This window comes from Lactuca sativa, chromosome 5 (assembly GCF_002870075.4).
Source record: "Lactuca sativa cultivar Salinas chromosome 5, Lsat_Salinas_v11, whole genome shotgun sequence".
Taxonomy (NCBI): Eukaryota; Viridiplantae; Streptophyta; class Magnoliopsida; order Asterales; family Asteraceae; genus Lactuca; species Lactuca sativa.
In genome coordinates this window covers 171,414,068-171,435,764 of record NC_056627.2, presented here as the reverse complement: position 1 = coordinate 171,435,764, position 21,697 = coordinate 171,414,068, and the positions used below count along the sequence as shown (strand labels likewise).

At 33.4% G+C, this 21,697-nt stretch overlaps 3 protein-coding genes across 3 annotated transcripts; 1 reads left to right on the top strand and 2 right to left on the bottom strand.

The window, feature by feature from the left end:
- Nucleotides 1-802: 802 nt before the first annotated feature.
- LOC111885459 (uncharacterized) lies at nt 803-3,715 on the bottom strand. Its single transcript, XM_023881718.1, has 7 exons — nt 3,277-3,715; nt 3,044-3,120; nt 2,396-2,698; nt 2,239-2,314; nt 1,385-1,856; nt 1,195-1,295; nt 803-1,140 (listed from the first exon to the last, which is right to left on the bottom strand). The coding sequence occupies exons 1-7, from the start codon at nt 3,713-3,715 to the stop codon at nt 803-805; spliced, it is 1,806 nt and encodes a 601-aa protein (XP_023737486.1).
- Nucleotides 3,716-8,275: 4,560 nt separating this feature from the next.
- On the top strand, nt 8,276-10,244 carry LOC111885452 (phospholipase A1-Igamma2, chloroplastic). The gene is made up of 3 exons (XM_023881706.3): nt 8,276-9,059; nt 9,140-9,609; nt 9,828-10,244. Exons 1-3 carry the CDS (start codon nt 8,325-8,327, stop codon nt 10,069-10,071), a joined length of 1,449 nt encoding a protein of 482 aa, XP_023737474.2. The 5' UTR covers nt 8,276-8,324; the 3' UTR covers nt 10,072-10,244.
- Nucleotides 10,245-11,590: 1,346 nt separating this feature from the next.
- On the bottom strand, nt 11,591-16,027 carry LOC111885454 (magnesium transporter MRS2-I). The gene is made up of 11 exons (XM_023881708.2): nt 15,473-16,027; nt 14,852-14,881; nt 14,629-14,761; nt 14,409-14,530; nt 13,717-13,791; nt 13,261-13,491; nt 13,138-13,182; nt 12,533-12,577; nt 12,429-12,458; nt 12,173-12,292; nt 11,591-11,958 (listed from the first exon to the last, which is right to left on the bottom strand). Exons 1-11 carry the CDS (start codon nt 15,743-15,745, stop codon nt 11,872-11,874), a joined length of 1,191 nt encoding a protein of 396 aa, XP_023737476.1. The 5' UTR covers nt 15,746-16,027; the 3' UTR covers nt 11,591-11,871.
- Between the last annotated feature and the right edge of the window lie 5,670 nt (nt 16,028-21,697).

Below are 21,697 nucleotides of genomic sequence, written 5' to 3'. Positions count from 1 at the left end.
AAACATCTTTGTTAACATCAAAGACAATATTTGACTCAAGAGGAGTCTTAACAGGCTTGCAGCTTAACATACCAAAATCATGCAAAAGCTCCAAACAATACTTCCTTTGACACAAACAAATTCCACTTGGAACATTAACCACTTCAATACCCAAAAAATATTTGAACTTTCCCAAATCTTTTATAAGAAATTGTGATTTCAAAAATTCTTTTACTTTTGTTATTTCATTTTCACAATTTCATGTAACAATAATATCATCAACATATACTAAAAGTATAACAACTAATTTTCCTGAAACCTTAACAAACATAGAATAATCATTATAACTTTGTTTAAAACCAAAACTAATTAAAGAGTTACTTAAACTTTCATTCCACTTTATTAGAGCCTGTTTTAAACCATACAAAGATTTTAACAGTTTACAAACTTTGTTGTCATTTTTACTATGATAACCAGGAGGTAAAGACATATAAACATCTTCTTCAAGAGACCCATACAAGAAAGCATTATTAATTTCAAACTTATACAAATTCCAATTCGAATTCACAACCAAAGTAATAACAACACGTATAGTAACAATTTTGGCAATAGGAGCAAAAGTCTCCCTATAGTCAATACCTACCTTTTGATTATAACCTTTAGCTACTAACCTAGCCTTATATCTTTCTATTTCTCCATTTTCTTTATACTTTATCTTATATATCCAGCGACATCCTATAGGTTTCCTATTTTTAGGGAAATCTATTATTATCGAGGTATTGTTTCTATACAGAGCTTCCATTTTCTGATTCATAGCTTTAATTCATTCAGGATTAAGTGATGCCTCATAAAACGATTGAGGTTCAACAGTTTTATCAAGACTAGAAACAAAACATTTATTTTCAGAAGTTAACTTTAAATAATTAAGAGTTTTTTCAATTCCATATTTATATTTTCCTTCTACAATATAATCACTAAATTTAGATGGAAATCTAGTTTCTCTTCTAGTACGAATAAGACCAATAGACTCAGTATCAGAAGAATCAGGAATAAAAGAAATATTTTCCTCAGTCCTAACAGAAGAATCAGGAGAACTAACAGAACTAGGACCAGACCCATCAATCAAAGGCACATTGTACTCTTTAAATCTTAAACTACTATCTGTCTATTTTCCTATAATATTTGTTCTACTAGGACTTAAAGGAGAACTAGCACCATCTAAATGATGATCCAGTCCTTGAGTTCTATTAGACACACTATCATCAACATAATTTTTAGAAATAACAGGATCATCATCGGAAAATGGGTCAGACCCACTAGAAACATCATTAGATTTAGTGAAAACATGACTCTACATTCTGAATGGAAACACATATTCGTAGAACTTAACATCTTGGAAACAAACATAGATTTTGAATCAAGACTCAAGACTTTATACCCTTTCTTATCTAAAGAGTAACCCATAAAAACACATTTTTCAGAACGAGGAGAAAACTTATCAGAATTATTTAGATTAGTAGTAAAGCACATACACCCAAACACACGAAGATTATCAAAATTAGGTGACTTTTTATAAACTAACTCATGCGGAGAAAGTCCTTTTAAAACAGAAGAAGGAGTTCTATTAATTAAAAAAACTGATGTGAGAATAGCATCACCCCAGTACTTTAGTGGAACTCCTGATTGAAACATTAAAGACCTAGCAACATTAAGAATATGCCGATGTTTCCTCTCTAGAACTCCATTCTGTAGTGGAGTGTAAACACAAGAAGTTTGATGAATAATACCATGACTATCACCAAATGTTTTAAAACGAGAATTAATAAATTCAGTTCCATTGTCAGTTCTTATAGTTTTAACAATAACTTGAAACTGATCTTTTAACATATTAAAAAAATATCACATAATTTTGAAAAACTTCATCTTTGGACTTAAGGAGAAAAACCCAAGTAGCTCTAGTGTAATCATCTACAATAGTTAAAAAGAATCTAAATCCTCCTACACACTCAACTCTATAAGGTCCCCACACATCCAAATGAATAATCTCTCCAAGGGATTTTGTAATATGCAGACTGTTATGAAATGAATCCCTAGTTTGTTTAGATTTGTGACAAACCTCACAAGGTGGTAGAGAAACATTACTAAACTTAATTTTATTCCTAAGAATGTTTAAATCTTGGTCAGTAGGATGACCAAGTCTACTATGCCTGGTAAATTTAGAAACACAACAAACATTCTTAGAAACAAAGGACCCACTACCTGCCACATATGGATCAAGATAATAAAGACCAACAGATTGATTACCAGTCTCCACCGTCCCCTTGGACTCTGAATCCTGAATATGAAAATTATGTTCATTAAAAACAACTTCACATTTGCTGTCCTTGCACAACTTATGAACAAATAACAAATTAACATTGAAATCTGGAATAACAAAGACATCAAACAATGTAACAGAACTTGATAACTGCATATTCCCAATTTTATTAATTTGAGCAGAAGATCCATTTGGGTGACTAACCCTTATATTTAGTCTAGAAACATCATTTGAATCTTGGAGATGTGACTCAGGACTAATCATATGTTGGCTAGCTCCAGAGTCAACAACCCATTTAGAACATTTATTATCAATAAATGAGTTACATGAAATGCCTGCCATATTGGCATTGACAGATGTATCATCTAACCCTTGCTTATTGTCACCAATGAGACTGAGAAACTTAGAATATTGCTCATTAGTTAAAAAATGACAATCATTACTACTATGACTAGCTCTAGACCCATAGGATTCAATTTGAAAAACAAAAGTTGAATTACTAGAAAAAATTTTGTTTTGATTACCAACTTCGGAACTTGGCTTGTAATCCTTTGGATAACCAATAATTTCGTAACATTTATCAATAGAATAACCTTTAAGACCACAGTTTTTACACTGCAGTATTTGACCCTTGGACTTGGACTTTTTCTGATCAACAAACTTAGATACAAAAGCGGAACCAGAGGTCTTAGAATTTGAATTTAAAATATTAGACCCATGTTTTTTATTTCACTCCTCACAAGATACTAAGGAGAAAGCAGTTTTGACAGAAGGAAGAGGATCCATTAACAAGATATGACTCTTAACTTGATTATAAGAATCATCTAAACCACTCAAAAATTGCATCAACTTCATAAGTTTTTAATGACTCTTACAACTATCAGTAGCTTTACATGTACACTTAGTAAGATTAGTTAACCCATCAAATTCTTTCCAATATGAATCAAGTTTACTAAAATAATTAGACAAAGACAAGCTACCTTGAGAATGAGATACAATTTTTTGATGGACATTAAAAATAACTGAACCATCTGTTTTATGATAAGTTTCATTTAATTCATTCCAAAGATCATAAGCACTTTCTAAACAAGCATGGTTAGCATATAAGTTCTCAGAAATAGAACCAAGAATCCAAGAACAAGTAATGGCATTAGCACGTTCCCATTTAGACTCTTTAACAGGGTCTTTAACAGGTTTAGACACGGTTCCATCAACAAAACCAAGTTTATTACGAGCCTTCAAAGCTCTAACCATAGAACTACGCCAGATCCTAAAATTTTCAGTTCCTAACAACTTGAAAATGATAACACTAGTAACAGTATTATCTGAAGGGTGAACATATAAAGGATCATCAAAGTTGACAGTAGGATCAGTTTTATCCCCAGATCCACTAGAACACTCAACCCCAGAACTAGTCATATTTGCAAGAAATCAAACAAAACATAGATAACAGTGAAAGCCTTAGAGTCCAGATGGTCACCACAGTATGTCGGGGCCCAAGACAAGCAATCACTGAATCAAAGAAAACTAGAGCTTGTAATGATAACAGATCTTATCAAAACAATAAAAATAGGAACAAGAAATCCTCACACTGAGAGCAGATGACAACATAAACGGCTGAATAACCGATCGGCTCTCAGATTCATTCTCTACTAAGGTTTATCGGTGATGAAATCCGACCCTTAGAGAGTTATTTCAGATCAAGTGAGATTAACCGACCGATCCAATGGAGGACAAAGCCTTCACACAACTAATCAGATGGAAACAAGAGATCTAATCTTTGGAGTCTGCAAAACAAATCAAAGAACTCACACTAACCAAGATCAAGAAACCCTAATCTCACACAATCTAAAATTGGATCCAGATTTCAACAAGTCTGGACTAAATCAGATTATGTAGATCAATTAGAGAAATGAAACAAGGACAGGAAACCGAAACAGTTACCTCGATTTAGTGAAGACAAAGTGTCAATAGATGATATGAGCCAACAATCGGAGCCCTAAAGCTCTGATACCATGTAAAAACTACTAAAAACTCAAGATACCCAACATCACCATCTATTATATCATTTGAGGATTAACAGACAGGTGGTTTTCACAAACTTACAATACAAACCTCACTACAAAAACCCTACACTACTCTCAACAATGATTCACTCAACCTAATCTAATAAAAAGATAAAGAACAATGAACTTATTAACAAGATACAGAGAAAACCCTGAATATGATGAAACCCTAAAACGAGAGAAACATGAGAGAGTTACAGAGCTGAATGAATGAATAATGAATCTTCTCAAGCTCACATAGCCTTTAAGTATTCGGGTCACCTGCTACCCGATGACCTACATGTTAACCCGAGCCAACAACTTCAACAATACACTTTCAATCCTTCAACATTCTAATTATACCTGCAACACCCCTCAGATAAACACAAACTATGCAAATATATAATTAATATCAAACTGTTAGTTTGAGTCATTCAGATTATATATTTTAACAAATATGCCTAAAAACTTGTACATGACATATTATATCATACAATATGATGTAATTATTAGTTACAACCTCTACAAATATTATTTTCACAAAAATAATAACTTCCCTAATTAAATAAAAGAGTTAGTTATTTATTAATAATAAATATTCAATATGTGTCAACTGGATAAAGTTATGACCCTATAGGATCATATGTTATTAGCAATATCATTTATTAATGATTCTTAAGCATATAGATCCAACATTTATTACGGGTATGTATTCAAAATCCTAATACTCATGTTCAAACATCTTGAAGCAATGAGTAATAAGTTATTTTGGGGAGGTGAAGATACTGATACAAATACTACATAAATTAAGTGGGGTGTTGTGTTGACAGTAAAGGAAAAAGGTGGTCTAAGCATTTGAAGTTTCGAGGATTTCAATGATGCCCTACTGCATAAGTAGAAATGGATGCTTTTTCAACAATCCAAAAACTATTTGGGTTTGAGGTGATCAGGAGATTCATGAAGTTTAAGTTCGTATCAGCAGGGTTAGGTACTCGGCTGGTATCATGGAGATGTAGACGAACATTATTGGTTCAATAACCTTATTTCATGAGAAAAATATTATTCCTAGATCGACCTTGAAAATAAAATAAAAAAGTAGGGATGGCTATATTATGTAACGTCCGCGTTTCCAGGCTAGGCATTATTGTTGATGTAATAGCCTAGGTTAACCCTTGTAACTCTTTTTGAAGTATTAATGATGAAATATGTGAGTATTATGTGAATTATGTGAATTATGTGTTTATTTTTCTTAATTATTATAATTTAATGAATTAAGAATAAAATGAGCGTCAAAATTAAAGTGTGAGATAAGCCCGATATCTTTGCATGAATATGTAGTAGTTGAAACAAGGATTCCAGAGATATAAAGAATGTCGAAATCCGAGTTATAACGAAGAAGTTATGACTCGTCGAATTTTCGCGACAGAACCGGCAACGCTGAATGACATAAAAAGTGAAATTTACGTTAGAGCGGTATTTAGCCTTAGTAATATAAACGAAAGTCGTAGAGTTCGTTAAACCGGGAGCGTGCATAAAAAGAACGCCCAAATCTAACTTCGTATAAGGAAGTTATGATTTTCCGAAGTTTCGACTTACGCACAGCGTAACTGGGATTTATGCACAGCGTAAATCGAGGATCCAGCCCCCTATAAAAGGAAGTTGAGGCTGCCAAGTTTCAGTTGCTATTTTCTTTCCTTCTCTCGCGTTTTTACCTCGTTTTCGTGCAAGAATTATCCCGAAGTCCCGGTATCATTCCCGAGACCCGAAGCAAGTCCCAAAGGCCTGAAGATCCCGAGAAGTAAAATTCCCGAGCCGAAGCTCTGCCTACGAGGATCCCGGTTTTTGTGAAAATCTTCCAGATCTACCGAAGAATACTACTTCTTCAAGCCATAGTGTTGTCCGATCATCTTCTGATCAAGTGAGTGTGTAATCACTTTCTTCTAACGCATAATTATGAAGTATTTTATACGAAATACGTGTTATGTGTATATTTTGTTGTTATATGTGTGAATGTATATTCACTTTCTTCTATCTGATAGATATGATTTATTCTCTATGAAATACGTGTTATGTGTATGTGACTCATCTGTTGTTTGGAATATGTATTGAATGAGAATGCTATACAGGTTTTAAACTATGTATAAAAATATATTTTTTTTTCTACTAATATGTTGGGTAGAACATGGGTAGATAATTGATGTGTGATAAACAGATGAATGGCCTCAATGTTGTTTTTGATTCAGTCATCTAGCAGAGTTTAGATGATGACCACAGACTTTTCTAAACAATCATGTGGAACGCTAGCAGGCTCGCCACCTATAGGTGTTAATGAACTTGGGTGTTCATTCGTTGTACTCCATCCCCCTCATGGTTGCCTTATTTGACATATATTGTTGGGAAACCCCCGAATGCATGTGTTCTCGCCCCGATGAAATATTCTTAAACTAGGTCCCTTATGTTAGTTGTCTTAGGGGCGTAAAGTGAGAATAATGGGAATTGATAATTGGTTTATTGTTGGTTGGTGGAATTAAATATAATTATTTATTGTGGGTTGAAAACCCTATATGCTCACTAGGCTCCCAAGTCTGATCCACTCGGTTTTCTTTGTATTATAGGTAGTGGCGCCAGAGCATAAGTTGGATGACTTGTCAAGTTATTTTTGGATTATAGACATGTTGTTGTAAATAACTGTTGTAAGGTCTGTATTGAAATGTTTATGCTTTTGGTCTATTTATGGGAACATGACATCCCAAGTATTGTAATATAATAAAAAATACATTTCTTTAAGAAATGCTTTGGTAAATCTTATTTTTATCATATTTTGTTTTGGGAACAAATTCTGCAACTCTTTTAATCAAAGGATTACCTTGAAATCATTTTAAAAGCATAAATTAAACTGGTCTTTTCTGGTCGTGATTTTGGGGATGTCACATATTTACTTTTTTGAAATGAAGTGTGGATTGGAAGTGATCTACTATTAATCATTTTTTAGGTTATATCGATTGGAGCTATAAGTAGAATGTTATATTTCACACAAAATGGAAAATGATAGATGGAAACGAGAGATGGTTTTGAATCAGACCAATTCTTGGCTCTTTTGTAGATGCTAGCTATATTCGATTTCAGCCCGTAGAAACATAGAGGGATGTGGGACTTCATAGGTTCGCTTAAGTTAAGACCTTTGTTTGGAGATTATTGTTGAATCGTCTTCCTAAAAAGGATAAGCTGAGAGCTAGAGGTATAGATTTGTACTCTTCTTTATCTCCTATTTTCAATAACAACGGACGAAATTGACCATATGTTTCTTAACTATGAAGTAGCAGAGTAAGTGTTAGCGAAAGTGAGTCGATTGTGTGACTTCCAATTCCCTTATCGGAATTGAATTTGTGATTTTTTTGTGGTCACATAATGTAGAATCATCTAACAACAAACAGAAGGGACTAGATGCTATTATTATTTATACGTGGTGGACCATTTGGAAATTCGGGAATGAGAAGGCTTTCATGACCTCCAACCGAGAAGCGATGTTATGTTTGATAATATGGTGACAACTTTTTTTTACTTGGTTTATGCTTAAAACACTATAATTAAAATTGATTACATCAATTTGCTACAAAACCCAGTCATTAACATTCCCTTGGCATTGCTCTTTTATTTTCTTTGTTTCTTGCTAGCTTAATATATTTTGTTGTTCATGAAAAAACATTAAAAAAAATAACATGTAATGCCTAGATTTTTTTTCGTTTTTTTTGGAATATACTATTGATTCTACATATTTAAAAGTCCCAATTGCTATGTGAAAGCCAATCATATATATATATATATATATATATATATATATATATATATATATATATATATATATATATATATATATATATATACATTTAAAGAAAGACTTTTGAGTTTTGACTTACAATTGTTCCTTATATATAATATAATTGGACTACCTCCCATGGTCGACCTTCATTTCTTCAATCGCCATGATCAAGCTCAATCTGCCCTTTCATGCCTACCGCCATAACAAACCACCCACCAAGATTTCGACCCCAAACAATCGGAGTTGGAGGCTTCTAAAAAGGGATCGATCGTTTCCACTTACATCGATGGCAACCACTACTAAACCGATGAAAAAGACGAGCTCACTACATCAAAAATGGAAGGGGACAAAGGATCAAAACGACTTCTCCAGCCTGCTAGAACCGATGGATCCCCTCTTAAAATCTGAGGTCATCCGTTATGGAGAAATGGCTCAAGCATGTTACGAATCTTTTGATAACGACCCCTACTCAAAGTATTGTGGTAGTTGTAAGGTGCCACCGAAGAACTTTTTCCAAGACCTCGGAATGAATGACTTCGGATACGATATCACAAGCTATATCTATTCAAGCAACACGAGTAATCTCGTTCCCAAATTCTTCACAAAGTCGATCCATTCAGATGGGCCATGGAGCCCTTCGGTGAACTGGATTGGTTATGTTGCAGTCTCGGACGATGAAACCACCGCCCGGTTGGGGAGGCGGGACATCGCCATAGCATGGCGGGGCACCGTCACAAAGTTGGAATGGTATGAGGATCTTATGAACTTCCTGAAACCCGTTTCAGCTCAAAAACTAGCGAGTAGAGACCCAAAGATCAAAGTGATGGCTGGGTTTTTGCATATCTATACGGATAAAGATCAAAGCTGCATGTATTCAGAGTTCTCTGCGCGTGAACAGGTACTACTTTTACTCTTGCTCACACTACAAATTTTTCTTTAAGGGTTGACCATGGCTGACTCGTTGACTTTTTGTCTCAGCTTTTGGCCGAATTAGCAAGATTAACAATGATCTACGGGGAAAAAAAGGAGGAAATCAGCATAACTATAACGGGTCATAGCTTGGGTAGTGCTTTGGCGATTTTAAGTGCTTATGACATAGCAGAATCCGGATTGGATATACTTGACAACATGCACGACATACCCATATCCGTAATGTCATTTTCAGGTCCGAGGGTGGGTAACACAAGGTTTCAAAATAGACTCGAACTCCTCGGAGTAAAAGTATTGAGAGTCTTCAATGTCCATGATAAGGTTCCTAATGTGCCAGGTTTTTTTCTTAACGAATACACATCATCATTAGCTCGACATATTTTTGATTGGACGACTTGGTTCTACTCGCATGTGGGGGAGGAACTTGCTTTGGATCACACAAAATCTCCTTTCGTGAAGACAAAATTAGACTTACCTTCAAAGCATAACTTGGAGCTTCTCTTGCATCTAGTAGACGGGTATGTACACAATATTTAATTATTCAATTAACCATACGTTAATGTGTTGTGTATATAATATTTTAGTATATTATGTATATAATATAAATGTGTTATGTATATTACCATACGTTAATGACTAAATGTGTTATGTATATTATGTATATTACCATACGCTAATGACTAAATGTGTTATGTATATAATATTTTATTTAAGGGGTGAAAATTATAAAATGCAGATACCATGGTAAAGGGACAGAATTTTGTCTTTCGAGTGGAAGGGACAAAGCATTGTTGAACAGAGATGGTGATATTTTGAAAGGGGAGTATTTGATACCACCCAAGTGGTTTCAAGTTGAAAACAAAGGGCTTCGGAAAAAACCAAATGGTAAATGGGAATTACCGGAACAAAAGGGCATTGAGGATCATTTACGACCTGAAGATGTTGAACTTCATCTTCGAAAGTTAGGTCTAAAGGTTTGATATTAGGAATGGCAATGGGGCGGGTTCGGGGCGGGGCATGGATTCCCAAACCCGCCCCGATAACTTTCGGGTATCTTATCGGGGCGCCCCATTGGGTTTCGGGTTTCCCCATCGGGTTTCGGGTATCTTATCGGGTTTACAACAATTGATAACGAAATCTTTATTCTCTTTTAGGGTACCCCAATGTCTTATAAAATATACATGTTCTAGCAACTCTTTTAAATTAAAAACATGATGCATCACTTTAATAAAATAAACTGGACGTTATATTAAAAATTATTTGATTTAAGTTTTGTTTAATACGTCAAAACACATAAAAATGATCATTAACACCAGATTGTTAATAACTAAAAAATTTGTCCACAATAAGTATTTTATATTTGAACGCATACAATTAACAGCAAAATTTTTTGAGCATTATATATATATATATATATATATATATATATATATATATATATATATATATATATATATATATATATATATATATATATATATATATATATAATCGGGGCGGGGCGGGTCGGGGCGAGGATAACCCACTCCCTGCCCCGAACCCGATAAAAAACCCGATAACGACCCGTTACCCGACCCGAAATGATCGGGTTTCGGGTTTCCCCATCGGGTTCGGACTTTTTTGCCATCCCTATTTGATATCTAGATTCTTTTGAACATAACTTTACATACTTTTTTTTATTGTTTTGTTTTAGATAGTGAATTCATTTAATAAAAAATAGTTAGTTTGGATAGGGGAGGTAATAAGGTGTCCTAAACTCTAAAGGGATATTGAGTCATGTTGTTGTTTGGTTGTTGAAATTGATAAGTAAAGATCAACATTGCTTAATGCGTCATTATAGTGTACGGATATTTAAAAAGTACAGTTGCATTATTTTTTTAGACAGTTGATTGTTAAAAACTCTCAATCGAAAGAGCATAATTCCAAATTAATAGTCTTGCCTACCAACTATGCAAAGCAAAGAAATGTAAACATGAAACAGTCAATGTTTGATATTCATGAATCATGACTACATTTTACAAGTCAATGGTATCCAGCAACAACTTCGAGAACACATAAAGAAAGAATAATAGTAACAATTTAAAACTCCCACCAATCCTATTAATTCAACTATAGAGACCTACCTACATAAATGCATGCATATATACATAAATGTGACGTCGTGTTTAAATCTCTATTATAATAAAACAAATTGTTTTATTAAATCATGACATATTTTACGCACAATGATGACATATGTTATTTTTTTAGAATTCTTTTATTTTATTTTTTTACTTTACTTATAAATCCTAAATTTTTAGAAGTTTAATCTGTTTTGATCTGTTATATCTAGTACTTGTGGGACAAAGAGTACAACTACAACAGCATTGCTTCAGTACAGAATTTCTCTCCAATAAGATATTCATCAATTTCAAAGAAACCAATTGGAAATCAAATTATAAAATTAAAAAATAAATTATATGTTTTCAGTACGCTACTCTATCGGTTTCATACGAGATGTTCACTAATGATATTTTATTTCAACAATTATACCATCCCCAGTTACAATAAGCATTATATTCAACCTCAAAAGTTTGTAATGTTTCTCCTTTATTCTTCTTGAAAAAAAGGAGAACAAAAATAAAAATCAAAAGACTATCAACCCGAATCTGTACCCAAGTATTAGTACTTCCATACCCAAAAAAAGAAAAAAAAAAGAAAAAAAAAAAAAAAAACATGTGCATGAGTTAGAAATCAGTATCCATATCCATAAGACGGCCAACCTCGATTTCCTCAAATTTTCAAGATCCAACGAGCCCTTTTAAACGAGCATACGAAACAATCAATAGAAAAAGAACCGCAGAGAATACACCCGAAAGAATCACCACCTATCAACATCCATAAAAAAATAAATAAATAAATTTTTTTTGTCTTTTCTGCAAAAAAGTTATTCTTCCAGCAAACCCTGAGCTAGCCTGCATGCCGGGTACCTAGTGGGCCCAATGTTTATTCTTCCAGCTTAAAGGTTGTTGGAAAAATAACTTTTTTTTCAGATATATTGATGCCAAATACGAAATATTGAATTTAAATTTCTACACGCACCCATTTGAACATGTAGCCATGATCATCATTCCATGTGTAAGGTATATTCATGCCAAATATTCCAGTCACCAATGCATAGATTGACATACATAAAGTTCCTGAACTTAAAAACAGCTCCAACTGCAATCATAAATACAATCAAAAACTAGATTAAAAAAAAAAAAAAAAAAAAAAAAAAAAAAAAAAAAGTGTATCCAGTCCTATGTAAAAAGTGCTGACCAAAAGAAAATATTATGGGACAAAAAATATAATTTACCTGAATTAGCTGATTTCTATGATTATCAAGCTGCAGTACAAACAATTTCATAAATTAATTGTAAATTAATTGAAGAAATTAAAAATTTATTGCTTTTTGCATACCTGAATGTTGATGTAATCTTCCGTATCATCAATATATTCACGCAACTGCAGATTTTATTTGTCACGGAGTTAATAATAATAATAATAATGTCTGGTTGTTTAAACAAAAGTGGCAACAATTATACAATATCTAAAACACCTATCCATGAACCATGAAATTTTATGGATCAAAATTAGTCAAAATCACAAATAGTTTTATTAAGAACACATCTTTTTTTAATTTGTTTATTACATTTCTTCCTATTATAGCATTGTAGTTTGAAAAACATACAAAATTCTTGCAAAGCCATCTAGATACAAAGCAATTTTCACTTTTATAATAAAAATAAATAAAAGTACAATGCTTATAATTGGGTAGATTTTCCAAAGTAACAATGCCTTAATAAGAAAAAACCTTGAAAATACAAAATAAAAGTAGCATGCTATAATACGGACACATATAAAAAAACTACATTGCTCTTTCTTGCATTTAACCCAAATAGAACCTACATTTTGCTTTTTGTTTTCCAAAACAGATAGAAAAGATGGTTTTTAAGGGTAACAGAAAATAATTAATTGGCTAAAAATCGATAGAACAAAAAAAGTAAAGAATTAACATGACTCACACTCATTAACTTGTTCAAAGTTCCATCAATCTGCATAAAGTATGCCTGAAAGAAATCGAAAAAACAAAACCAATATAAACATAAAATGAAATAAATAAATAAAAAAGATGTAAAAATTGAAACCTCTAGAAGCATCTCGAGCTCCTCAACATCATTTTCATCTCCATGAACAGTCATCACACTCGCCCTGCTAGCCCTAGATATCTTTGAACCAATGGTTGGCGATCCATGAAACCAACCAGCTGCACCTCCACCTGAATCACTCACTGGTGATGCGGAGGATAATTTCCTCGATAAGTACAGATCCGCCATGTCATCATCATCGTCCAAAAGTCGCTCAAGTTCATCTCTCACCTGCAATAAACCACATATAGTCAGAACAGGACATGACATGACATGACATGACATGACATGACAGAACAGAACAATACAGCCTGTGTTTGGGATGTAATGGACCAGGATTGGAATTCATGTCAATAAGACAAAAGTTGCAGCTTTTTGTCAGGTGGAACAAAACAATGTCTTCTCTGTGTAAAAAGACATAAATGCCCTTCAAACATCATGTATATGTATATATACCTTTTGAACACGAGCAGTCAACCTTGTCATTGCACTTTTTAGTTTACGAACACGATCCAAGTTACGGCTACTAATCTGCCAATTAATAAAAAATCATAAAACAATTACATAAAATACGAAAATAAAAAAATATATATATATTTCGAATTCAATGGAAATTGGGCATATAGTTAACAATATAGAGTCAAATTTGACATTATAATTCATTTCATGATTTATTTAATAAAAAGTGGCATTGTTGTTTTGCATTAAAAAAAAAAAAAAAAAAAAAAAAAAAAAGAAAGAAGTAGATTTAACTAATATGACAATTGACCCCAAATACATTGCTATTATGTGCATTTAACCCTAGTTATAACTCAAGGATCACCCTCTTGTATAAAATTGTTTACATAAGTATTTTCTTCATATACTAAAAAATTTAAAGGCAAAATACAAGAATAGCAATGTACTTTCATGTATTTGTATATTATACCCTTTGTATTACAACATCATTCTTTCAATTTTTTTTCAACTTTTCCCTATTAAGACATTATATTTTGGAAAATGAAAAAATTTATCCAATTATAACAATGAAAGTTGATGTGTATGCATGACATTGCAACAACTTGATAGATTTTTTTTAAGTATAATATTGTTATAGGAAAAAAAAATGAAAGTTCATTGGTATTTCTTGTTTATAAGCCAAAAGATACCTTTGATGTAAGCTCATCTAAGGCTGGATAAGCATCAGTTTCTAACTCTGTAGTACGAGCAGCATGAAAGCTGCAAATGGCCTCTAGAAAAACCTCTAGTGCTCTGAATTCAAATGGAGATTCTGCATTTATATTAAAGAAACAAATGAAATCCATTTCTTTCAAAACACAAGATAATGCAAAAAGACAATAAGGTCCCTTTTGGGACTTAATATCATACCATCTTCTTCACCAGTTTCAACATCATGCTGTCCATTCAGTTCTCCATGATGGGCATTTAGGACAGGTAATCTCCTTCTTAGTTCCTCAACAACTGGTATTACATTATCATCTGAAGGATCTCGAAGCAACACCTGTTCAAAGTTCCAAATGCATGTAAGAAGAAATTTGGATAGAAGATTTGAAAGGGATATAATAAGGGGAAAAAGGAAAGAAATCCAAACCTCTTCAGCAGTGATAATAGCCTTGATATGCTGCCAAAAACCAACAAATCGACAGAAATATTAGTAGATAAACCAATTTGCTTTGATGAAATCTTGATGATGGATTCCTGTTTATAGCACTACATACAAAACAGAACATGTATTCTGTTTTATGACAATTTGCTTTGTGGTTGTTTAAGGCATAGGTTTAACTATTTGGTGAAATTTTTGATGTATCTATTAATTAGAATAGAAGGAAGCACTATAACTAAAGAACTCTATATACAAAAATAGTGTTTAAAGACAAAAATTAAACTGAATTTTTGAGTCAAAAATATTAGAAAGTGAGGTTTAACATCGAAAAGATAGTTTGAAGATGTGCTTGACTACAAATTCATGTTATATGATGCCATGCAATAAGACAAATTTCAAAACCAAATTATAGCATGTATAATTTTCCAGAAACTCTGGCATGATGACAAAAATCTCTGAATACTTACACGGTTGATATATTTATTGAAATTGAAACTATTCTATGGAAGATAACAAAAATCATTATTAATTTATAGATACTCTGGATTAAAAAACAATAAAGGAAGATAACATGAATCAAAATAGTAATGATAGTAATGATGAACTCACTTCCAAGTTGAGAACGATTGCCCTTTCACGGCCTAAAATTGTTGAAGGATAAGATAGAAGAGGATCAAGAATCCGAAGATCACGAGCATGAATCTGAACTCTGTGCATGATTGCGTACTTATCGATATCCATAATCGTTTCATTCACGTCAGAATCGATCGATATCCAACTCCTGGCACTCGCTGTCCCCTTCTTCTTCACCAGCATACCAACGCCACCATCTCCCGACGTCGTTTCGGTCTCCGGCTGCACCACTAACACGTCTCGAGTCATCTCTAACAATCATCCCCAAAATTAAACACTGATTTTTTTACAAATTCCTGGAAACGGTGTTGTATTGTTTGCATGAACCTCTCACCACACCACTGTTGGAACAAATATATGCGCGTAAAAACAAAACCCTAATCAATTTAGCAAACAAATTAGGGTTTCTAAACAAACAAAAAAAGATCGAGAGAGATCACATTTTTTCGAAAAATTTGGTTGATTAGAGAACAGAAGTCTCAGATTTCATGCCTCCCCCTAAATATGCTGACATGCTTCTGAGATCCCTTTTCTTTTTTTATTGTTTTTTTTTCAGCATTAAATAATCATTTATTACTCTTCAAGCATCCATTTTTCAAAGACTTTGGACTGAATTGTAAATTTCTCATTTTCTCTATTTAATAAAATTACGAAACTACCCTTAACTTTCTGTTGTTTATTTGTTTCCTATCACTCAAGTCTGAAAATTAGTTAGCAAAATCGTCCTCATCTCCAACTATGTTGACCCCTTTTTGTTACAAAGTAATTGAAGATAATTTAGCAAAATCGTGAACATCTCCACTCTATTGACCCATTTTTGTTACAATGTGTAAGGGCATAACCGTAATTTTCGATACACTAGCTTAGCTTTTTTGTTTTCTCTATTATATTTTTCCCATTTTTCTTTTTTGTAATTTTGGACTTATGACGACTTGTTTTATGTTAAAATGGCACCAAAGTGAGGTTTTTCATCAAAATAATAATTAAAAAAATCAATAATAGAAAGGTTAATTCAGCAAAAGAGGGATTTGGTAGGGTTGTTTTATGGGTTGTTCGATATGTTTTTTTATCGGGTCTGGTAAAATGTTATGTCTGATTTAGTCAAATTTAGATCGTTTGATATAGCAAATAGAAGTCTCCAATTTAGTCTTATAACATTGATCAACATCGATTAAACCTTATCTAAATCAGTCTAACCAAACAATTCACTATCAAACATCCACCAACATTATAAATTTAGTATGAAGTTTACTTTTAGGGACAAAGTTTTATTTATTATTTTAATTTAAACATTCAAAATATGTATCTTCGTTACAATTGTGTGGTTATGTTTATAACAAGATGGACTATTCTTTTAAGTCCTTTATACAACAAGACAGAAAAATGCAAAAACTAAAATCATTGGACTAAATTAGACAATCATAATATATTACAGGGAATATTTTCAAAGTTACTTTAAAAAGCGACTAAAAGGCATAAAAAACACCAAAAAGGAATTGGTTAACCACTTCCTTAGAAAAGTACCAAATTTTCTGCCAAATGTTTCCAAAAACATCCAAGGAAGATTATCAAATCAATTATTGTTTTATTTAAAAAAAAAAAAAAAAAAAAGGAATTATTGTTTTTTTAAATGATCATGTAGATGTAATGCTTGGTTTAAGTATTTTTAATTTAGGGACTGTATGTGTAATAAAAAGAAAATATGAACAATACTATAAAGGCCAAAGTAATTGATTCTTCTATTTTTTAAGCATTCCATTAACATTTTTATTTTATTGTCCAAAACAGATAATTTTTCTTTTCAAATAGTTTTTCACCAAAAATAATATTTTTAATACTAGTAATCATTATCCGAAATGCTAGCCTAACAATTAATCTCCAATTAATCTTGATATGTGATACGCATGATAAATTATTTTAAATAAACATTATATAGAAAATTCAGTAGACTCAAGAAATTAATTGGATTTATACAATTATACGTATTTTATTATTATCCAAATATATTTAATATTAAGTTAATATTTTTCAAATATAGATACAATTTTGTTGTCTTTTGCTTTTAATATTCTTTCTTTTCTCTAAATTTCCTTTTTGGGAAAATGCGCAAACGATTGGACGAAATTTGAAGTAACGCCCATCCTATTCACGAATAAATTCGTTTGCCTTTATTTGTTAAAATAATTGTTTTTCTTTATACCCAAAATATTACTTTATTTTCTTCAATTCTACACAAATTTTTTGCCAAAATTAAAAATAGAAATATGCTATTTTTTCTATTAATTGCTTAAAAAGTTATATGATGGAAATTTATTACAAGGTTCGCCGATAAAAAAAATATGAACCTCCTATTATTTGACAAGATGTAAAACTGAACTATAAAAAAGATGGAATCTTACTTAAAAATTAATTGAACTTTAACATGCGGGTGACAAAAAAAAATATGATTTAAATGCATTTGAAGGGCTTCAAAGAAAAGTTAAATAATATATCAACATGGAATATGGAATAATGGACCATGTACGATGTATCCGGTAATTTTAAGCAAATATTTTATTAAATTTATTAAAAATAACATCATTCGTTTAAGGGAAAATGATACAAATGTCCTTTTAACTTTCTAGTGTTGGTCATTTTAGTCCATACACTATTTACATGGCTTTACGAGAGAACGAACTCGTATTTGTTGGGTCGATTAAGTTATTTTTTAAGTTTTGAAGGGATAAGTCAGTCACATTTTTGTCACTGTTAGCGGACTCATGTTTATTGTATTATTGTATAGAATATTAGTTAGCCCATTACTTACTTAGCTCTTTTGTGTTGGTCCTCTTTACATTGACCAATTGTACTCCTTGTATGCATTTATATGTATTCAGTAATACATCTCAATTCATGGGAAATTATCTCTTAGCATGGTATTAGGTTGATTATTCTAAACCCTAGTCGATCCTTCTGTTTGTCGACCCCCTCATCAGTCGACGCTTTCTTTCTTCTTCTTTCGCCTTCATTCTTTTCTTCTCCATCGATCTCCATCAATGACAGGAACTAGTGAAAGCAACAACCCTCATGAAACCCACTCACAAAGCGTATGGAATCACCAACATCAAAACATACATGCCTTTCATTCTAGATCTCTCAACGCGCAACTATGAGCCTTGGAGCGATCTCTTCAAAGCTCACTGCATTGCTTATGATGTTTTGGATCAGATTGATGATTCATACAACTCACCCAGTAAGCCACCAACAAATTCTGAATATGAGCAACTTGGCTTCATGGTAAAATTGTGGCTCTTTGGATCCATCTCCTAAAGTCTAATCACGTCTTCCTACTCTACCAAGGCTATTGCTCATAAAGTGTGGCTTAATCTACACTCTATTTTCTATGATAATATTGAATCCACTATTATGCAACTTGAAACTAAACTCAGGAACATGTCTATGGGATATCTCTCGGTTCATGCCTATTGTGACAAAGTAATGAAATTGGTTGATTTGCTTGAAGGGCATGGGGAACCGATCAAAGAAAGAAACATTGTCATGTATGCCCTTAATGGATTGCCTAGCAAATTCGATAATGTTGCGAGTATCATCTGGTTCACAAAACCATTCCTCACTCTTTCCGAGATGTGTTATATGCTCTCCGTTGAAGAAACTAGGCTATCAACGACTCGGGTACCCCCTCCGTCTCACGATCATCCAAGTTAAATCTCAGTCTAAAGCTCAAAATATCCAAGTTTGACCCAAAAGTCAATTGATCGAAAAAGTTACGATCAGAGTCAAAGTCAATGGTTAACGACCAATCATATTGTGAACCTTGACCATTCACGTTGTGATCCACAAAACGAAAAAGTAGTCAGGATTACTCTCAAAATCGTGTCGTGACACGCTAATTGTCTTTGGGATATCTCTCGGTTCATGCCTATTGTGACAAAGTAAAGAAATTGGTTGATTTGTTTGAAGGGCGTGGGGAACCGGTCAAAGAAAAAAACATTGTCATGCACGCCCTTAATGGATTGCCTAGCAAATTCGATAATGTTGCGAGTATCATCTGGTTCACAAGACCATTCCTCACTCTTTCCGAGATGTGTTATATGCTCTCCGTCGAAGAAACTAGGCTATCAAAGACTCGGGTACCCACTCCGTCTCACGATCATCCAAGTTAAATCTTCGTCTAAAGCTCAAAATATCCAAGTTTGACCCAAAAGTCAATTGATCAAAAAAGTTACGATCAGATTCAAAGTCAATGGTTAACGACCAATCATATTGTGAACCTTGACCATTCACGCTATGATCCACAAAACGAAAAAATAGTCGGGATTACTCTCAAAATTGTGTCGTGACACACTAATTGTCTACGGGATATCTCTCAGTTCATGCCTGTTATGACAAAGTAAAGAAATTGGTTGATTTGCTTGAAGGGCGTGGGGAACCGGTCAAATAAAGAAACATTGTCATGCACGCCTTTAATGGCTTGCCTAGCAAAATTCGATAATGTTGCGGGTATCATCTGGTTCACAAAACATTTCCTCACTCTTTCCGAGATGTGTTATATGCTCTCCGTTGAAGAAACTAGGCTATCAAAGACTCGGGTACCCACTCCATCTCACGATCATCCAAGTTAAATCTCATTCTAAAGCTCAAAATATCCAAGTTTGACCCAAAAGTCAATTGATCAAAAAAGTTACGATCAAAGTCAAAGTCAATGGTTAACGACCAATCACATTGTGAACCTTGACCATTCACGTTGTGATCCACAAAAAGAACAAAAAATCGGGATTACTCTCAAAATCATGTCGTGACACACTAATTGTCTATGGGATATCTCTCGGTTCATGTCTATTGTGACAAAGTAAAGAAATTGGTTGATTTGCTTGAAGGGCGTGGGGAACCGGTCAAAGAAAAAAACATTGTCATGCACGCCCTTAATGGATTGCCTAGCAAATTCGATAATGTTGCGAGTATCATCTGGTTCACAAGACCATTCCTCACTCTTTCCGAGATGTGTTATATGCTCTCCGTCGAAGAAACTAGGCTATCAAAGACTTGGGTACCCACTCCGTCTCACGATCATCCAAGTTAAATCTTAGTCTAAAGCTCAAAATATCCAAGTTTGACCCAAAAGTCAATTGATCAAAAAAGTTACGATCAGATTCAAAGTCAATGGTTAACGACCAATCATATTATGAACCTTGACCATTCACGCTATGATCCACAAAACGAAAAAATAGTCGGGATTACTCTCAAAATTGTGTCGTGACACACTAATTTTCTATGGGATATCTCTCAGTTCATGCCTGTTGTGAAAAAGTAAAGAAATTGGTTGATTTGCTTGAAGGGCGTGGGGAACCGGTCAAATAAAGAAACATTGTCATGCACGCCTTTAATGGCTTGCCTAGAAAAATTCGATAATGTTGCGGGTATCATCTGGTTCACAAAACCATTCCTCACTCTTTCCGAGATGTGTTATATGCTCTCCGTTGAAGAAACTAGGCTATCAAAGACTCGGGTACCCACTCCGTCTCACGATCATCCAAGTTAAATCTCATTCTAAAGCTCAAAATATCCAAGTTTGACCCAAAAGTCAATTGATCAAAAAAGTTACGATCAAAGTCAAAGTCAATGGTTAATGACCAATCACATTGTGAACCTTGACCATTCACGTTGTGATCCACAAAAAGAACAAAAAACCGGGATTACTCTCAAAATCGTGTCGTGACACACTAATTGTCTATGGGATATCTCTCGGTTCATGCCTATTGTGACAAAGTAAAGAAATTGGTTGATTTGCTTGAAGGGCGTGGGGAACCGGTCAAAGAAAGAAACATTGTCATGCACGCCCTTAATGGCTTGCCTAGCAAATTCGATAATGTTGTGGGTATCATCTGGTTCACAAAACCATTCCTCACTCTTTCTGAGATGTGTTATATACTCTCCGTTGAAGAAACTAGGCTATCAAAGACTCGGGTACCCACTCCGTCTCACGATCATCCAAGTTAAATCTCAGTCTAAAGCTCAAAATATCCAAGTTTGACCCAAAAGTCAATTGATCAATAAAGTTACGATAAAAGTCAAAGTCAATGGTTAACGACCAATCACATTGTGAACCTTGACCATTCACGTTGTGATCCAGAAAAAGAAAAAATAATCGGGATTACTCTCAAAATCGTGTCGTGACACACTAATTGTCACGCCATGAAATCC